This window comes from Sinohyriopsis cumingii, chromosome 14 (genome assembly GCF_028554795.1).
Source record: "Sinohyriopsis cumingii isolate HCF-2022 chromosome 14, ASM2855479v2, whole genome shotgun sequence".
NCBI lineage: Eukaryota > Metazoa > Mollusca > Bivalvia > Unionida > Unionidae > Sinohyriopsis > Sinohyriopsis cumingii.
In genome coordinates, this window is record NC_142974.1 from 10843539 (window position 1) to 10865211 (window position 21673).

At 35.1% G+C, this 21673-nt stretch overlaps 1 protein-coding gene across 1 annotated transcript in view; it reads left to right on the forward strand.

Annotated features, from left to right (window-relative positions):
- LOC149783239 (uncharacterized) overlaps positions 1 to 20928 on the forward strand; it is a 65004-nt gene extending 44076 nt beyond the window's left edge. The window contains exons 8-10 of the mRNA XM_089931446.1: positions 9675 to 9845; positions 13364 to 13428; positions 19913 to 20928. Coding sequence (XP_089787572.1) covers positions 9675 to 9845; positions 13364 to 13428; positions 19913 to 19942 — 266 coding nt within the window. The 3' untranslated portion in view covers positions 19943 to 20928. The remainder of the gene's footprint in view (positions 1 to 9674; positions 9846 to 13363; positions 13429 to 19912) is intronic.
- Positions 20929 to 21673: the final 745 nt, after the last annotated feature.

Genomic DNA, 21673 nt, shown 5'->3' on the forward strand with positions numbered 1-21673 from the left:
ATAAATTATTAGCATCACCTAAACCGTATCATACAGTCATTCACGAGTACACATCTGATAACTTAAATCAATCACTATGAATAATGATTGATATTTACGGAAGATCTCTGCTATCGCGAACATTAAAAAAAAACCGACGTGGATTTATCGAAGTATGCAACAAAGGACGAGATTAACAATCTTTTAGCGTTATCAGGAATAGATCCTGACGAGGTTGTTATGTTTCAGGATCAACACGGGAAATTAAAAACGAGTAATATCAAATTAAATGATATAATTCGACGGACCGAATATAACACTCACGTGGGTGATTTTACTAGCCTCCAAGAAACTATCAGAACAATCGATGAAACTATTAGAAAAACCGATGAAACTATTAGAAAAACCGATAAAACTGCTACTGCAAAAATAGATGAAATTAACAAAAAAACTCGCTGATATTAAAACTGCCGTTGATGTATTCAAGGGAACTGAATTACTGATTCCTGGAATTATCGATAAAACCGGTTTTATTAAGATCCCACCAGGAATAACCTCATCACAAGTCAATGATATGATATTCACGACGTCAACTGGATCATCAATGTGGACACCAGAAAATAATACTCTCAATTACACCGCATTAATTACTGGCGTGCACAGATTAAATATTTTTAGTCCTGTAAGGTTCAAAAGAATTACTAAAGAATACGACTGGCGACATCCCAGCGATAGGTTTCTCGGGTTTTTAACTGTTTTATTAAATAAAGGAACCGAAGAAACGTTTACGTTAGAAACTGATAAGACAACAGCGCCAACATCATTCTGGTGGTGCATGGAATTTATATCTGAATCACCTCAATTATTTACTAGATAAAAACATAATGAGTGCATCCCAGTACAGGTACAATCAAGCGCGTGAGTGGCAATCATCGCTGAAAAATATCGTCGACGTATACACGGGAAAAATAACAAGAAATATCGACGACTACTAGTTATCGTTGACGTAATTGTTTATTCGGTATCCGCAGCTGTTGCTGGAACCGGAGTAGTATTATCGACGGTAACAATGATGGCACCGGTAGCTGTAACTATTTGTATTTCCGCGGCAACAACGGTCGCAGGTGTCCTTAATGTTATTGCAAAAAAAAATATGTTCATGCACGAATGAAAAATTAATCTGAGTACGCAATTAAACTACACACAGCAAGGGCCGCGTACTCGAAATTATCTTCGTTGTTATCAGAAAGTCTCGGTTATTTCCTGAAATATTAGCCGCGTGGAGAAGATCATTACCGCCAGCAACTATCCTTAGACGCAATAATGATCCATCCGGGCGCGGACGTCATATTTCACCAGAAACAGTAAATATAACAACCGTGGTCGCGGTTAATCTTGGTTGTGACGTCGTCGAAAACAGCTACAGCGCCGACACGTAAATATCAAATCAAGCTCGACAAGGATTTATTCTTTATTCGTTTTCACCAAAAGAACCTTCTGGATATTTAATCGTGCAGGAACCAATCAATCCCGTTTATTTGCGATGTCATAATCGCCTATTATCAAGAATGAATTTCAGATTAACAGATCAGTCTGGATATTTACTTGATCTAAGGGACGAAACGTTAAGCATTAATCTACTCGTAAAATCGTAGATGTTTCCAACCTCTATAAAAAAACAAACCAAAAAAAGTAGATCAAAATCAATGTCACTGGGGAAACTCCCAGTTTCCTATAATAATAAATATTTATGTAACTTCCCCCAGTCATAATTTTACCTTAAAAATAACTCGTAAAATCCTGAATATTTCCAACCTCTATACGTAAAAAAACAACAAAAAATAGATAAAAATCAGCAAAACTAATAAAATATTATTTTTTTTGTTAGTTTTGAATATTATTTGGGTAGTCAAAATCATAAAAATGTTGAATTTTGTTACTTCAGATGGGGTATTTACTAGTCAAAATCATAAAACTGTTGAATTTTGTTATTTCAGATGGGGTATTTACTAGCCAAAATCATGAAATTGTTTGATTTTGAATAGTAATTACCTGAAATTTCAGTAAAAAATAAATAATTTCAGTAAAAAATAAATAATGTCAGTAAATAAAATAAATAGTTTCAGTAAAAATAAAATAATTTCAGTAAAAATATAAATAATTTCAGTAAATAAATTATTCAGTAAAATTCAAATTTATTTCTCGTCGTTATCTAGTATTTTTCTCAGTTGTCTTACGCGAGTATCAATTTTTTTTTTTTTTGCCTCGTATTCATGAGATAATTCTGATCTGGTCTTTTCAATTGCCTTAGACAAATTAACAAATTCCTTTATTTGTTCTTCATCTGCGCCAGCTAATGACTGATACATCGCTGATTGAATTTTCTTTATCAATCTATATTCGGCCCGTAGAATATATCTTCCTTCGTGTTTATTCTGTGCTAGTATTTCAAAGTCAGCGATTATCTTTTCAGTAGTTAATTCATCTGATATTTTTATTCCACGGATTTTTAATATTTCAATAGCGTCAATTATATCGTTGATATTTTCGTCATTCATTGTATACTAATATCATTTATTTACAAGTAAATAATTTCAGCATCAAAAAAATATTAAATAATTTTTGTTATCTAGTATACCGAATAATTTTAGTTATCTAATATCAGAGGAATATAAGAAAACGAAATCCAGATTCCAAACTTATATGAAAAAGTTGATCTGGTTATTTTTTCTGCAACATTCCGTACTGAATGTGAATTAATACTAAACTATTTACCAGCCGAGCTCATCGACTGAAATATTATCTCTTCGCCGGTCTCCACGTTTATTGATTTAACCACTTTAGGATATTTTGAGTTTATCCCAGTATTCCCTCGTATGTTATTCTCACTCTGTGTAACCGCCAGGAGGTTAGATATGGAATTATTTAATTTATCTCGTTCAACGTAATCAATTACAAGACCATCTTTGATTGGTCCATGAAAACACTCTTATATGAAACGGTGATTTAAATAGTTATTCTTTCCGGTATTAAATCTAAGATGACCAAATTTGTTGACGTTGCCAACTGGTCTTTTAAGTTTGCAGTTTGTAACTACGCCACTGCAAGATGCTTCGTAGTTTTCAACGATCGGATGCTTCGTGAATATTCCATCCATATAGTAATTATTATTTGTCTAAATCGAAATTTGCTTGAAAACCTATTTAGATAATCTTCTTCACACTTGATGGCGTTGTTGCTGGTAATATATTTTTTGTCATAATGTCTTTTAAGTTCTCTGTAGCATTTTGCGCCACAATCTAAGCACAAACGAGTTTTTCCTCGTATTCCAACATTGCATTTTATACATCTAGTTGGTCCTGGGCAACCCCGATAAATACACTGTGAATGTTTCCCGCAGAACTCATTTATACACGATTTATTACAACAAGTCAACGAACCGACCATTAACCATTTGCACTGGTTCATTATTTATTTAGATATTTGTCTAAAATATAACATGAATTTATTTGATCTCGATGATGCCGAATTCGATCTAACTGAAGTAAATAAAGCCAAGAAAGAGTTTTACGACGACGGAGCATCTCATGTGTGGTCTACGTGGAAAACTAGTGGTACCGATAACACCATGAACGATACACGAGCGAAAAAGTAATCGATTATATCGGTGATAATCATCGTGGTGAGAAATTTATCTTTGGAATAAAATTTATCGCGCAAATCACCGACAACGACGTGTGGATTATTCGTGATAAACGTGATCATGTAATTGGTGGGAAAAAACTGTCATCGTGAACGGTAATTCTATTGACCGGCATAGACAAACCGTATTATGTACAATCATATCCTGTAACTGCGGTTGTTTATGGAATTTATCAGCTAAATAATAAACCCAACGTTGGAGATCTCGCTTTGATGAAACTATCTCCGGGAATAAACTGTGTAGCCGAGCGAGTAATAGAACATTTAAAAAATACGAAACGCAGATCAGGTTTAACCGATTTAAGGCTTAATAAAATAACCACGGGGGCTGAATCAGTTACTGAAAGAGCATCAATAAATGATGTTGCTGAATTATCAAGTAAACTAAAATTTCCAATAACAGTAAAGACATTATCAGGGGAAATTTTATTTGAATCAGTAAATAAATCTCGGGGAGCACCAATTATAATCATTGATCATAATTCACACGCGTGGACGTCCGTGGGAACAATATTTCCGCGAGATCGTGTTAAATTTTATTCGTCAGAAAATTCTGGGGCAGAAATGTTTGATTTTATTTACGAAATAAGTAAATCCGATCCAGTGTCAGTGTGGCTATTTAGAAGCTGCGAACAGGCATACGATCAGTTTGTAAGACCTAATGGTGATTTATACAGAAACGAATTATTACACGACGAGATGAAGAAACTCGCGGAAAAATATTCAATAAACTCTGAACAATTATTAGTTAATTGTTTTACTGTTCCATCGGTTGCTGCTCACGCTGCTAGGGAAAAAGATATGTGGAAACCAACACGCGTAGATTTTCTCAAAGATATACAACAGAGTTGTATCGAATACGGACAAGGAGGATTATGGAACACTAAATATAATTGCATCGATATGATATCCGTTGACATGGTAACGTGTTATCCTGGAAGTTTTCTAGGATTAGGCGACTGCGCTAAATATTGTAAAATATTTGGACATCCAACAAGTGAAATGAAGCGAGTATCAATTAATGGTCCGTTGCCGGATTTTCCTTTGACGGGGTTCGTTCGTGTAGTATCATTTGAGTTTGCTAGGGGTCTTCATAAAATCAGTTATGTTTGGTTTGGTCGTCATTTTTCAGAACGACGTTGGGTTTGTACAGCGCTGTTAAGATATATGATTGATTCTGCGATATTAACGTCGCTGACAGTCGGTGAAGCAATTATATCATATAAAAACCAAACTGTTGTTTGGCTGCCAACGGAAGACGATGAAGCGAAAGACCTAGGTAGAAAAATAATTGGTAAGTTTACTCAAGGTGGAGCATATGATCACCAACGACATCATTCTCGATTAATCATGGACGATGCTGAATTAGATTTTAAAATTGCTGATACCGCCGCGAGAAATATATTTTGTAATCGAGAAAATATTTATTTATCTAACATAAATAAATTAGGTACAGTTGTCAGTTACATTGACGGAGAATCTCCCCAGTATACTAATTTAAGATCCTCAATGTTAGCTTATGTTTCTATAAACTTACTATCGATAATAAATAAATTTCCTTGCGACACAGTTAGAGTAGCCACTGACTCGTTTTACATTGACAAAAAACATTCAGCGTTGTTGGCGGGTTTAACAAGCGACGGTTCATTATGGGGTTCATGGAGAATTAAAGATGAAAATATACTTAATTATTGTGAATCAGCTGATGTTGAAACTAAAGACGGATATTATCGCGATGAAATATCAGAAATTTCGTAGTCTCCGTCTGTGTACGATCCAACATCTAGATATAAAACAGTTTACTTGAACGGACCAGGAAGTTCTGGTAAAATAACGCGAGTAATAGAATTATTTAGATACTCCGACGTGATCGTGTTAACACCGACACACATACTCGCGAAGGAAATGAAGCAGCGAGGAGTTAATTCGTGTACTTATCATAGTTTTTTCAATTATAGCGGTGGTACATAGACTTCTTCGCGAATGGGGGAAAAATATATCAATAAAATTATTATTTGGGATGAAATATGAACTGTTTCGTTGGAAACATTAAAAACGTTTCTTGATTGGTTATGAATGAAAAATACGGCTGTGATAATGTGCGGTGATCACGGTCAACCTAGTCCGATTGATGGAACATCTTCACATGACTGGCTGAAGAACTTCGTTGATTACTACGAAGAAGTTGATACCGTTTACAGATCACTTGGTGTAAAATTGGAATTCCAGTATGTCCTCGCCGTATTTTAACGTCATTTTGTTTCATTAAAAATGAAACCGCACCTAAAAAATCCCTACCAGGATCAACCTGAAGTAAACATGGCCATCGCAAACCACCTTGTGGTCCAGATCCTCGTTGATAAATTTTTCTGAACGCAGAATCTACCTCGGATGCTGTTTTGTTGTTAGCGGTTCCGCTTCTTTATATCTACTTGCAATATCAACTACCGTTAACACGTACTTGTATGCTGTTTGATTGACAATATCGTGTGGCAAAAACATAATATCAGCTTGATGAACTTCATTAGGAGCACTAACATCAAAATTTGCGTGCTGGATTCGTTTAGGCGGCGGTAGATAAATTTGCCATACTGCTTGTTTAGATAACCATGCTGCTGCAGTAGAAACCTTTACTTTTGCAGCGCTAGCAAGTTTACTAATTGCTGATTTACCTTTCCAAAATCCAACTGGAGAATAATAAACTGATTCCATAATATTAATTACCAGCACTAAGCGCTAATTTACCTTTCATTGCAGCATTAATTAACCAACTAGTTAATTTTTCCCTGATTGATTTATTAGGAACAGAATTTAGCGCATGAATTAATCTTACATCCGCGAGGTGTCTTTGATGTAAATCGTTGCTTTGATAGGCAATATAATAAACGTAACATGCTCTATCGAAAGCATTTACTGGATCCTCATTTAATTTTGGTTGATCATGATTATCAAGTCTAATATCAAGTCGGGTTCCTGGACCACAATAATTATATCCTGGAAGGTGTTTTTCTCCTGGGTATTTAGCCCAAGGTATCCCTGGTAATTTTGCTAACTGTGCTACAATGTCACCTCCGTGTTTCTGTTTTTTTTTTTTTTGCTGGTTTTTGACCAGATGAAATAAATCTAAACTTTTTTGTACCACATCGCGCACACGTACCTGTAGCGGCCGATCTATTATTTGTAACAACCGTAGTTAGGCCAAATGTTGGTGTACGCGAGCGACATTTTACACAATATAAGTCCATGCATAATTATATCATGAATGTAATTGATTTTTCCGCCACAAAAAAAACAGGAAACAGTTAAACATCATGCAGCGCTACCGAATTCTGTTAGAATGATCATAATAGGTCCATCTGGTAGTGGAAAAACACAGTTGTTGCTTAATTTGATAATGAGATGGCTAAACTGGGATAAATTATATTTAGTACACCATCTGTTGATGATCAGCGATGTTATGAAATACTAAAAGATTTTAATGAAAACGCAAAACTGTTAAATGAAAACGGTGATATTATTGAATTTATCACTGATATCGATGAAGCATCGTCAGTTGATGTTATCGATGGAAGTATCAATAATTTAGTTGTATACGACGATGTGATGCTGGATAAATAATCGAATCCTGCTAGAATATTTTCTCGTGGACGACACAAAAATACTGATGTTATTTATGTCACTCAGAGATACACGCAAATTCCAAAAGTAATCAGGGATAACTGTAATACTTTTGCTGTATTTAACGGCGTTATACCCACACGCTGAGAAACATTCATCAAACTTGGTGTAGCGGCGATATGAATATTATTAAACTCAGAAATTTATTTAGTCGTGCTCAGTTAACTCCGCACGGGTTTATAACGATAGCGCTACATGACCCTCGGAAAAGATATCGAATCGGACTTGACAAAATTTTTGGATAAATTAATATCAGCAAAACGGATTCGTCTTTGGATTATTTAATATTTTTTTTATACCAACATGAGCTAATATTATTCGTGGAAACCTTTATCTGTAAGACTTTTTCCAAACAATTTTTCGCGGAAGCCTTCATTATAAAAATTAGAGACCGCTCGCGGAAGCTTTTATCCATAAGACTTTTTCCAAACAATTTTTTGTAAAAGCCTTCATTGTAAAAAAATTAGAGACCGCTCGCCTGGAAGCCTTTATTTTGGTAAATAAGGCTTTTTCCCAACAATTTTTTTGTGGAAGCCTCCATTTATATAAAATAAAAAAATCAATTAGAGACTGTTCGCCTTCCCTGCTGCTTCCACTTACATGGTAAAATAGTGAACAATGCATTGACCTGGCAATGCAATACTAGGCAAACTCCCAATGCGGTCAAACTTTCTCATTGTCTGGGAAACCTATTTTAGCTAATGAGCCTAATACTACTGCTTCTGGAAGTTAATGTTTTGCCTGGGCGTGGCAGGTCCAGATGATGCGTTGAGTCCAAATGAATGTTTATTAACGTATTCGTCACAACATCGATGCACGATAGGTGATGACAAAGTCATCCAGATGATATTGAAAAGATTACGATGAACGGTAGAATTACGATTGAGATGCAAAATACACGTTTACTTTGTTTCAGATGGAGTGTCATTACTGTAGCTTTTAACAGTCATATAATACCTATGTTGTTATTGCACCGCCTTCGATGGTATGAATAATACTGATAAGAAGAAGAAGAAGAAGAAGACGAAAAAGAAGATAGGTTATCATCCTATAAATCTCACGTTGAAGTGGTAGGATATCTTACCGATGACCGGTCAGTTTTCTTTGATCTGCAGTTGCATATTATGATTGTCATTCCTTTCCACGGTGAACTGATTTATTTTTTTTGGTGGACAAAGGAAGGGATAGTTCGAAATTATTCAAAGTCAAATTAAGACGCTATTTTAGCGATTGCATGATATCTAACGCATTAATGGATGTATAGTTTCCACACAGCGTACAAGTTGTGATTGCATTTGCAAAAAGTCAAGTAAGAAATGATATTCAGACTCAGGTTATTGGGTATTTATTTATCAATCACAAGCGCCTGGTTTTGTAATGAATATTGCAACGACATGTTTGTATAGCTTAAGAATTGGACGCTAATACAACTTTATTCAGATCTTTCCAAATTTACAATTTTCAGGACAGACAAATAATTATCCAACATGTTTATCAGGAATAACATTTTGCTCACTAAAATGAGAACTAACGTTTCAAACAACTTGCGCCCAGTTTCATCGTTCGGTGTAATGCCAAAGGTAACACCAGGATGCATTCTGGGTATATGCCCTGACTCGATTCTTTCCTTGTACCGCACACACTCAGTTCTAATCATATAAAACGGTGTGCTAGAGGTAAATTCCTACGATTCAGAAGTTTTGGTCCAATGTCCATTAGTAAGGCAAAACGTTTTATTACAAATCCAATTAGAAACTCTTTAGAACAAAATAGATCGCAGTCTTTTATGACTCTGTAAGAAGTAAGTGAGACGATCTAATGTCTTCGTACTTATTTACAGATTTTAGTTTTGCCTTGGTCATAGATTCTTTGAATCAAAATATCCATTCAACCTTTCATGGTTAATCTGACGTTTGATACCGTTGTTCAGCCTGTAATTGCTTATCGTACACTTTGTTCCGAACTATTTAATTTGTTTGACAAACCTCTGCTCGTCGATATTATAAAATCAAACTTTGATAATTCACAATTAACATTGATGTTCATTCATATCACATAGCTAAAATTCCTTGAATGAGTGAAATGGCGGGGAGGGAAGTGTGCAATAATTACTAAACCGCATTCGTGTTTTGTTCCAAGTCGAGGAAAGTAACTCGTTTGATATGTCGTATAAATATGTATCAGCCTGACGTCCTTAAAATAGTTCTTTCTGCAAACTCGGAATTAAACTGTTTTGTAGTTTTGTTTATAACATTAAAGTAGTTATATTATTGTAAAAAATTAAAAATATTTACCAAATACCTTGTCTACTACAGATATAACTGAAAAACAGGTCCAAGACTACAACTACGGCCGCGGATATGAGACTCGTACACAAACAGAATGTATACGTGTGTCTGTAGAAAACTTCATCAACACAAGACGATACGACAACATTGCAATTCAGAACACAAAGTGTCCTGTCACCGGCAAAGGCGAAATCAAGGGTAAATATGGCATAATTGCTGAAATGTATTTTTTAAATGATTTTTGTTTATAAATATTTTTAAAGAGCCTTTATTGTACCAAGTTAAGTTCCAGTCTGTTCCGACTGCCTTTATCAAACATATTTGCAACCCTAATCGACTACAGTCGTAAGCTTCAAGTTTCCTGTCTCCAGTTTCCTTAAATATCTCAACATTTTCCTCAGAAAGAGAATTTGCTTTATCTTGCCTACGATACATGTATTATTACTGATGATTTTTTCAGAAGTAGAATTGAGAAAAATGAATTATAACAACTCTTGCTTTAAGTTATATTTCAGTGATTCTTTTTGTCTTAGAAAAGTGACCTTCGGAAATATAAGATGTCATTTTTTTTCACTATAAGGTTTAAGGACTAATTTTTAATCATTAATACCGGCTGAATGTTACTTAAAATTTTTATTGTCGCCAGCAAAACTGTAAGAGAGGTATTGTAAATCTCAATTTGAAGAAGTAAATTTGAGAGGTTTCTTTTTTAAGCTGGGGCCTGGGCTTTGGATCGTTAACTGGAGTTTGACTTGAGATTTCGTGTCAAACAGTCATAAAATATTTTACTTTTTGACGGTCACATATAATTGCAAAGGAGTCGAAATTTATTTTTTAAACTTAAACTCCTTTCAGGACATGCAATCATGCTCTCTCTCTCGCTCTCTCTCTCTCTCTCTCTCTCTCTCTCTCTGAACCTTGCTATATCAGTACGGCATATCGTACTGAACCTCGCTATATTAGCACGGCATATCGTACTGAACCAAGCTATATCACTATATCACAACAAATCTCTCAGTATACAACCAATAATAATAAATAGCAAGACTTTATATTTAAAATTACTTATAAAATGAGTTGTTGATTGGTCGGTTGATTGACTGATTGATTAACTTATGTTCAGTGGCACATCATCTCATACAGTTCTAGTTAATGACAACGTAATGGAAGTGCCCTACCCAAGGACACACCAGGGTAGTCGACCCCAATGCGTCTGGCTAAGAAAGGAATACATAAGGATCCTATGTATGTTTATTGGCTAGTTCAGGATGCGATCCAACCAACAGTTTATTTGTTTTAGCTAGTTTTAAAGAAAGACCATAGAATTGCCCTGGTGTGACAAATATAAACCCTACTGTTGATCTGAATCGATAGTAATTAGTGTTAATATATATATATATATATATATATATATATATATATATATATATATATATATATATATATATATATATATATATATATATATATATATATATATATATATAATATTAGCTGCTTTTGCAATACATATATAAGATATTTATGTTTTTTGTTTTTTTCTTCACACCAATACTTCATAAAATTGCGACATATTTAAATTCATAAATTAATAACAGAACATACATGTTTACGTTATATTAGGTCTTAAATGCCCTTTTCCCAAAAAACGTAACTCGGCAAAATTACACTTCCAAATTCATGCATTGTTGAAACAGTATTTATATATTTTTCTTCATATCACAAACTAACGTGTTTACGACATGGAATTTCGGAGCGTCAGAACAACTTCACTATTTTCCGTGTCAGGTTAAATTGAATAAAGCAAATATTTTCTACAATAATTCACCGGACATCAATCTTTAATAATTAAAAATGGTAAAAATGGTTTCGGGCGCAAGTGACCGCATGGTCGCAACGATTCATAATGAGAACATAACACTGATGGCATTTCGCCGATGAGACTGTAAACAAAGAGAAATTTAGGTTTTTTTACGGGATTTATGTAGTAAGGACATCGTAGATGCAAAGATGAATACAGTATGGACAGGTTTGTCTTTTCAAGGATCACGTATTGTTAGATTTAGATCAGTTATACTTGCAACTGTAACACAGACTTTCTACATCTGACATTATACTATACAAACTCAATTTCAACTCGGTTGCATGATTGGTTTCATTGGTTGATGTTCCTACAGTAAGGAATTGAACGCCAAAATCTGAGTTAAATTTGAGTTTTCATAAACACTATGTCGGACATAGTAGTCTTGAAATATGTTTAGGTCCGATAACTAATTTATTAGGATGAAGCTCGACTCATAGATTTTTAATTATATACTTTATTCAGAAGGTGCTTTAAATGAACAGCAATTCTTTTCAATAGCTATACTCCTATTTTACAATCTGACTTAAGGGTCTTGAGTCTGGGCTTTTGCTTGAAATCCTTTTTTTTAATTTTTTCGAGCATGTCAGGATTGAACACTGTCAAAATTTATAAAGTGTGTTTAAACTACATCTTAATAATGTAACATACCTAGGGTGTATGATATTAGTATTTACACCTCGGTTTATAGCTTTTTTTTTATTTTAGTGATTCTTTTTTGTTGGTTATGGGCGGAGGGGGGTCTATGTTGGGAAGATATTTCTCAGCCCTAATAATTAACAGGTTTCTGGGACCAGACCTTGTGATGTACAGTATTCACGAGACTTTGTATCAGCATGGATTAGTTTCTTAAAATGAAACTGTCCTAATTTAATATAGAGAATTCTCAGGATATTTGTTGGTGTACCTGTTTGTACTTAGAGACAGGAATAATTCTTCATATCATGTTTTGGGTCGTGATCTATATTGTATGGAGGGAAGTTCTTATATTAGGCTGAAAGGCATTGTAATAAACCATACAAATGTGAAACAAGAGAAAACAATGCAAGTGTCAAATTAGAGTTTTGCGACGTGTGTTCATTAATTGATTAGAGGAAAATTATATGCAGTATTCGCGCAGTTAAGAACCTTTAAGTTGACAATGAATGTTGTCCTTCGAAACAGGGAAACATTAAATGTCAAAGCCAGACCCACTCAGAGGCTCTTTGATTCGCTCATTAGTGAGACCGCTTGCGTGTAACAATACTATATAAATAAAGTATATAAATACTACTAATGGGATTTTACAGGATCTTGCCTCTATGGGCCTGGTGAAGGTGTTTATTTAATTTTTTTTACTATATTAATATTGATTTCCAGACAAATTTTCAACGCAAGGTGACATTTTACGAATTGGAATCTTAATTAGAATTACTATATATCTATATCTCTCTCTCTCTCTCTCTTTATATATATATATATATATATATATATATATATATATATATATATATATATATATATATATATCCATCCATCTGTTGGTGTTTGCTGTATAGTAAAAATGTACCAAGATAGGCTTCAAGCTGCTACTACTTATCATCGACAGTGATGGCATAGTCTTAGTTAGTTTCTCGTAAGTCCAAGAAAATAAAATATAACGAGGATGGAGAGAAATACTGTTTTCATTCTCATCTGAATACGCAATCATATCGTGGACAAGTGTACTACATTTTGTATGTTATATTATATTATATTATATTATATTACACACACACACACACACACACACACATATATATATATATATATATATATATATATATATATATATATATATATATATATATATATATATATATATATATATTTCCAGTCAAAGCAATACAATTATTTAAAGACAACGTCGTAAGCAGAAGATTAGCCGTAACCGACGACAAGGTGAGCTTGATTTCATATATTGTCAACGGTAATAAAAACATGTAGCGGCAGACGTGATATTCATGTGAAAGATACAGGTTTATACATTAATTTGAAGAACGACATTTTCTACTAATTGAACTTGTTTATATAGTCACTTCTTTCATACCTCTCTTTTAAAATATCATTTCGGTGTCTGTGAGAAAACTGATCTACGCAAAAATTTTAACATTCCATTATTGTGAATAAGAATGAAAAATTAACGATGCATAAGGCATGCAGTATATATCTCTGTCTGGCCATCTGCATTGATATAATTGACCTACGTTTCATTATTTAGTCTCTGAATGGATAAACCGTAAAACCATTTCACTGGTTTTCATATTATTAATATAATCAGACACACTATAGTAAATAAACTGCAGTAAAGATAAGGATTAGCGAAAACCGGTGAAAACAAACAGCCTCGTTTTCATTTCCCATTCTCGTTCTCATTTCAATGATGAAGTTTTTGCCTGACTTGCCACAGTTTCACCTAACTAGAAGTAGGAGCCAAGAAGTGTTTCTAACCCCTTCCCCTCAGCTCCTGAGCATTCCTGATTTAAGCTGGCTAAATTGGAATTTAATTTGTGAAATATCTTGCTTTAGAAACTACTGCCACGCACATAATGCGAAGCGAAACATGGCATTATTATTTATTCGAATTAGAAGTTGAAGCAGATGATGTGACCTAACGCCTCATATTTACGAATTATAGTGGAAATTACATTAAATTAAATTGACTCGCAAAGAGGAAAAGGCATTGTAAAGATTAGCAGGACAATATGACAATTTTTTTCTTTCTTCTAACTTAGGATTGTGCAGGAACACGGATAGCGATAAATACAATATCATTTTTTGACCGCACCAATGCGTGAAAAGGACACCACCAGTGCCAGGGCGTAAAAGGTTAATGCTAGCACCAAGTGCGAAAATGCTCAGAGATCTGTGCAAAAGCAACGATGTGAAAGGTCAGTGTCAGCACAAAGGCATAAAAGGGCTCTGTGTTCTGGGCCAAAGCTTCTAGCATTTGTGCTGCGAACACTGGGTACGTAAGCAACGGACTGTCAAACAACAGTAACACCCACCCACAGGCTTGAAGAAGATGCGATGGCATTCCTTCACGTCCAGGCCCCAACGGCAAGCGAGGCAACTTTTCGTGAACCACATCAACTTTGCATGTAAATTTAACCTTCTTCACGTACAGAAAATAATATACGCATGAATCTTCAAACTGTTGAAGGTAACTTTGAAGTCGTTTGTTAAAACGGATCTACGGTAGACCCTCAACCCCGAGTACCTTCACGAGAAAAAAAAAGAGTTTTGGCACGCCATCACCACAATCAGCAACGAACATCATAAAATGGGAGTCTACTGTATCATCGCCGCCACTTGACACCAACGAACGTATTGCAATCATAACGCGGAATATGGACACAAACAAGAAACAATACGCCCTGCCGTAGAACATCTATCAACTCTTCAGCCTAGGATGAGGAAGTCTTTAATTGACACAGAATCGTAAAGCACAATCGGCATTTGTTAACAAAGTTTCTTCGCAGAACACCATCACTCGAAATACAATGAGTACGACAGCAGAATGGGATATAATGATTGTTAGCGGTTCAGACCTCAGAGCCCTCAACGGTGTTTGCAAAAGAATGCATCCGAGTCGTGTTAGGTTGTATAAAACTATTGAACAACCTTAATTTGTATGTGCGGATGATGCATCGTTTATGCATGATAAATGTTACAGACTTGTTTGAAAGGTATGCGCTGCCTCATGGCAAATCCGGAAAGGTTCATAACCAGTGGAGATACGGAGATACATATACTTTCTTCGCCGATGCATCACGCACATGGCATTTATTCCTCCAGCATTCATGAATGTCTCACGACTATACGTTCACCTCAATCAAATAAACACAACCGAAACTATTCACGGGAAAGCAGTACTCTGCTACAAGTTACTATTGTAGGTAGTAAGTGTTTTCGCGGTAGTAAGTGTTTTCGCGGTAGTAAGTGTTGTTGGCGGCTAATCAGATTTAAACTTTCTTCAAATGATTAGCAGAGCCATAAGTCATTTTGTTTCAAATTTATGATTGTGCAGGCACATGGAGGCAAAAATAATAAATTATCATTATTGCCAGCACCAAAGTGGGAACCACCAGATCCAGTGCAAGGCCATGACAAACCATTGCCAGCCTGTGCTATATAATTAGCACGCTACTCAGTGGTTGTGAAAGCTAGGGCCAGTTCAGCGCATGACAATCATTCCAAAGCTTACGCGAACAAACATTTGATGGCATAGATATTGAAGTGTGTGTAAGCGACACTGAAATGTTAGAGCGCCTTCTAGAAGATCAAACGAAAGACTGCTTTCGTATAGGGAAAAAGTCGCGGCGTGTGTTCCTAACAGAGCCAGACGTAAATGTTCTTGCCTTCTAGAACGACCGCTGCCAGATGCACATCGCAGCTATGCCATCTTTGAGACATTGAATGTGCTGATAGAAGGCCCTGCCAATAGCCAGGTGCACAGCAGCATACAAAAATCACCGATCTGTCCTGTGATGGTTCTACACAGAGTTACAAATATCATGTGCTGTACGGGGCCGAGAACGCAACATCCATCGTCATTCAGCAACTATGCGCGGAGCTTATAGAGAGCAGTGAGTTCATTTGGAACCCTATGGAGATGGCCATGGATGGTGACAAAAGGAGGGTTTTTAAAAAAGCCATAGACCGCCACGTCACCAATGAAAAGTTTGGTATAAGTGAGAGATTACTACAGCATCACCATCATGTACCGTATTGCTCTCCACAACACATGTAACTCCAGCTTCTAATTTACCCATGAAAACGAATGACCTGACTGCGATCCATTGTGATTCATAAACTGAGCGACTACGTCGGTCACCTTATCATGGAGGCCATAGGAACCACTTCAGCGGAAACGTTAAGTGCTATATATATATATATATATATATATATATATATATATATATGTGTGTGATGAGAAACAGACTAACAAAGCTGGTGACGATTAGAGGAGACCCAGAACCCACCAATAAGCAAAGAGAGTGTATAAATCATTTGGCTGTTAGAGACGTTGTGACTACCAATTCTCTTCCTGTGAGTTTTATAAAACCAACTACGATCATTATCTCGCAACACATACTCATCTATGGCCATTAACGTGGCAGAGAAAAATAAAACAAAATAATAAAATTCCACCGAATGTATAGGCGCAGGAAAAGCACAAACCAGAAAAGAGGTTATAAATAGTCGTGCCTTAAGTTTTCAATAAGTTGTGTTTTTTTCTACGGAACAAAACAACAAGGCCATTGCAACGACAGACTACTTTCATTGATCAAGAGCAGAGATTTATATAAATCATAAGCACCCCATTGCGATATAGCACTTCCCAAAGGTATGTCGTGATGTTAGAAATTAGAGTCCAAGTTAATGCTAAAGCCTATCCAAATAACAATATGTACTGGTTGTTTCCCTATTGACGCCATAGTACCATTAGCTAATCTGATTGTTGAGGTCTTGGCTGCAGTTGGAATATATGCCTATCACTAGCATAACATAAGTATTACTGTTATTTCCAAATTTCTACTGTTCCAACCGTACCTCTTGAAAGCGGTGGTAAAGGGAATTAACGTCATCGTCCTAAACATACACCAAAGACCCGATGTATATACTTCTCTGTCGTCAGCGTCTCCAAAAGTAGCATTGTATCCAATAAAGGTCACCCTTCAGCGCTGTGCATAAAACATTACTTTCTAGGGCGTTGTAGGAAGTTGAAACTCCATTACTTCACTTTCTAACCATGGATGGGCGGCTTAATGCACAGACGTATGCAGCAACCACAATGATTGTGCTAACGAACAATTTATGCCAAGTTAATCGCAGTATAATTTAGCCTTTGTCGCATGCTACCACCGTTTCATGTTCGGTGTTCACTCCTGACGTGCTATATCATTTGGTTAAATAATCCCCAGACTATCGCCATTCTTTCAAGCTGAACCTGTCCTGCCTTTATTTTCCTTTCTTCTTTTCTTCGTTCTTGATATTATTACCCTGATTGGTTTGGGTTGTTTTCTCATCATGCCCAGTTTGGCATTTACGAGAATGGTGTATAGATCAGAGTTTGGCCACATAAGGTAGAGATTGCTCGCTCGCCGTCCATAATGTAGGTCCCAGCAAAATATGTGTTGATACATAAAGTGTAACACAGTTCTCTTGTTCCAGAGCAGCTGTCACGGTTCGTGCTGCCTCCTCATCACCCATTGGTTCCACCATCGCAACTTTTCCTATCATCACTGGTTGATTCAATACTTGTGTCACCACCACTGATTCCGACACTACTGTTCCATTACCGCCATTGGTTCATTTGCTTCCATTTCCACATTGTATTGGCCTTCGCCCTAACTTGATTTCTTAAACGTCTTGACTCGACACGGGCTGCTTTTCGGCTTGAATTGGCATCCAGGGTTCGGTGAAATCAGACGATATCTCATTAATCACTTGACGAATGCCTTCTTCCCTTTTTCCAAATTCCATTGCCGATTCTGGATCTTGAACAACTACTGGCCCAAGCATCGATTCTGAAGTTAGTACCAATAATGGCTTCAGAGGCATGTCTGGAGTTTGTACCACCAGTGTCTTCCGTGGCAACTCTGGAGTTGTTATCACTACTTGCTGCATCTCAGATCAACGATCGCCTCGATGAAGGCGTTTGCCTATTTAATAAGGATCGTCTTTTTGTTGACGAGCCATCTGAAATTCCCTGCTACTATTAACAGCGAGTGTATCTGAATAAATACCATAATTTTTCACATTTTCTCAAATTTAAATTTATATATAAACAAAATCAAGATCCCGGACTCTTTTCAACTCCATCCATCCCCTCCTCGGGGAGACCAAAATGAGAACTGGGAATTTGGAAGGATGCACGGGGATGGAAACAAGGAAAGGGAATGGTATAGAGGATGTTGTTTGGTCGGTTTGGGAGTATCCATAAGACAATTAAATTTAAACAGCTGTTACATCTACTAACACCCTGATAACAGATTACATCACGATAAATATGCTTGCAACATTTAATAGTGCATTACACAAAAAAGGGTGATAAGCCATGCTAGACAGAGACTGATCAAATTTGTTATCTTTTTCAATGATATCTGCAATATTACCATATCATATTTAATATTTTTTATGTCTTTTAGTATGAAATTGTTATTGTTGCTGCTGAGATCAACAAAACTTACTTCATTTTCTATGTCATCGCTATCAATGAGATATTCAATAATAGCAATTTAATCTTCGAAGCTCTGACTTTCAATACGAAAATGTAATCGTTATCACTGAGATCTACAATATAGCAATGTTATCTACAATATTTAATATTGCTTTCAGTAGGACATTGCTATCGACGCTACTGACATCAACAAGACAACAGTTTAATCTTTCATGTGTTATCTGGTGTTCACTCACTGATTTTTCACCCACTCTGTGAAATATATACGTTATTCACTCATTTCAAGCGAATATCCTCTAGGTAAGCTTCCTTATTTAAACAGGAGTTTTCACGTCACACATCTAGGTCCTAATTGCTAATTAAGCTAATATATATATATATATATATATATATATATATATATATATATATATATATATATATATATATATATATATATATATATATATCTGATTGAATTTTGAATCCGAATTATTACACGAATTATGCTATGGTGTTTTAAAGGTAACATAATTATCGATAAAAGTGTTTAGATATTTTATAAAATAATTCTACTGACTGATGATAATTCAAATTAAACTGAGATTACATTAATTCTGTTTCATGTCAAGTAGTATTTGTAAGTTTGCAATATGTTTACAAGGTTATCATATCTACTGACTTTGTATAGCACAGTATTTCATGTTTTTCCGTCATGTAATTATCACGTCTACTGACAGTATTACTATACTGCAATTATCAGCAGGACTGAATATTGCACAATGTTGCATGCTTTTCTGTCTTATAATTATCAAGTCTACATCCTTAATATTAAACAGTATTTCGTGATTTTCATTCCTTAGATTTAGTATCCTACAGTATTTCATGTTTTCCGTCATGTAGTTATCAAGTCTACTGAGAGTATTACTATACTGCAATTATCAGCAGGACTGAATATTGCATAATATTGCATGCTTTTCTGTCTTATAATTATTAAGTCTACATTCTAAATAATGAACAGTATTTCATGACTTTTATTCCTTAGACTTAGTATCCTACAGTATTTTATGTTTTTCTGTACTGTAATTATCAAGTCTGTTTACATATTATCTCAAGGAATTACTCTATTTTTTGGTCTGTAATTATGAAGCCTACAGACTTAGTTTCCCAAAGAGCTGCTTGATTTTCTGTCCTATAATTTTTGCAACTATTTCCTTTCAGATCCTTGCATGGATAATGGCCCATTTTTAATGCCTACTTTGGATTCTGCCTACAGAAGAAGACAATAAGAAACGCGTACATGTACATCGTATATGAAAGTAATGGTTCAAATGGTGATAAAACTAGGTCTTTTGGGAATTAATGGAGACAAATACAGAAAATAACAAAGAAACATGAAATAAAAAAATACTTTGAAACATGTTATGAATTCATTGGTAATGATAACATAAATATCAACACAACCACTGAAGTGAGTAAAGTTAGAGACGAAATATTTAATTCACTGTATATACAAGAATTTGTCTGTAATTTTAGATGTCTCATTTCTTTGGAGGCTTGGGGGCTGGTTGGATGCTAGTCTTTTATTATGCCACAGAACAAATTACTCCTATATTTGACCATGGGACGTTAAAATGTCAATGTGAAAATGTGGATGACGAAACAGTAGCGATCACCTCTAGAACTAACTTTTGTTCTCAGTTAAGAAATATATTTTCCGTAAGATCCTTCTTACCACCATATTTAATTTATTTCATCTTTTTCTTTTTGATCTCTCTCTCTCTCTCTCTCTCTCCAACATGGATAGATTATACATAAAATGTGTCTACTATGCACATATAAGGGTACATTGAAAGACAGTTTAAAAATGAATATAAACATGAGCCAAGCCCCAGCAAGTAGATTTCAAATACTATTGTATTTAAAATAATTTATATGATAATGCAAATTGTCATTGACTGAGTTTACCAAGACTAGTTTCTGTTCGATAATCATTGTCACCAATCGTCATTAATTTTACCAAGACCTGTTTGTGATCGATATTTAGCGTCAAAAATCGTCATTAATATTACCAAAGCCTGTTTCTGTTCGATAATCAGCGTCACCAATCGTCGTTAATTTTACCGAGACATGTTTGTATTCGATATTTAGCGCGACCAATAAAATCGATATTTAGTGTGACCAATTGAAATTAATTTTAACAAGAATGATTCTCATCAATAAACAGTGTAACCTGTTGTGATTCATTTTACAAGACCCGTTTCTATTCAGTAATTAATGTCACCTTTTGTCAATGAGTTTACTAATATCTGCTTCTATTAGATATACAGTATCACTCATTGTCAATTATTTTATCAAGACATGTTACTATTTTATAAACAGCGTCACCTATTTTCATTTATTTTATCAAGATCTTTTTCAATTTGATAAACAAATTCACCTATCGTCATTTATTTTATCAAGACCTTTTTTAATTTGATAAACAAATTCACCTATTGTCATTTATTTTATCAAGACCTGTTTGTATTAGATAAATAGCGTCACCTATTGTCATTTTTATAAGACCTTGTTCTATTTGATAAACAGCGTCACCCTTTGTCATTTTTTTTATCAAGACCTGTTACTATTCGATAAAAAGTGTCACCTATTGAACTGTTGAGACAAACGATAACAGTCTAAAGGCAAGACCAAGTCTGAATATAGAACCCAAACTGGATTAAGTTGCGATTTTCGCTCCTAACGCGCTCATACCTATGTTTGTAAACTGTTGTGAAATCAGGGACGTATTTGTCTCGGTTGTGACCCGAAACCAGTCAACTATCATATTTTGTAAATCATAGGTTACATAATTAGACCATTTACTTCTCAAGGTCACATGCTTCATGACTAAATCCAGAAAAACTAAAACAACACAAATACACAGACTTTTACAGGTAGTCTCATTAAAATCTATATTTTAAAGACGTTACACTTTGGACACTG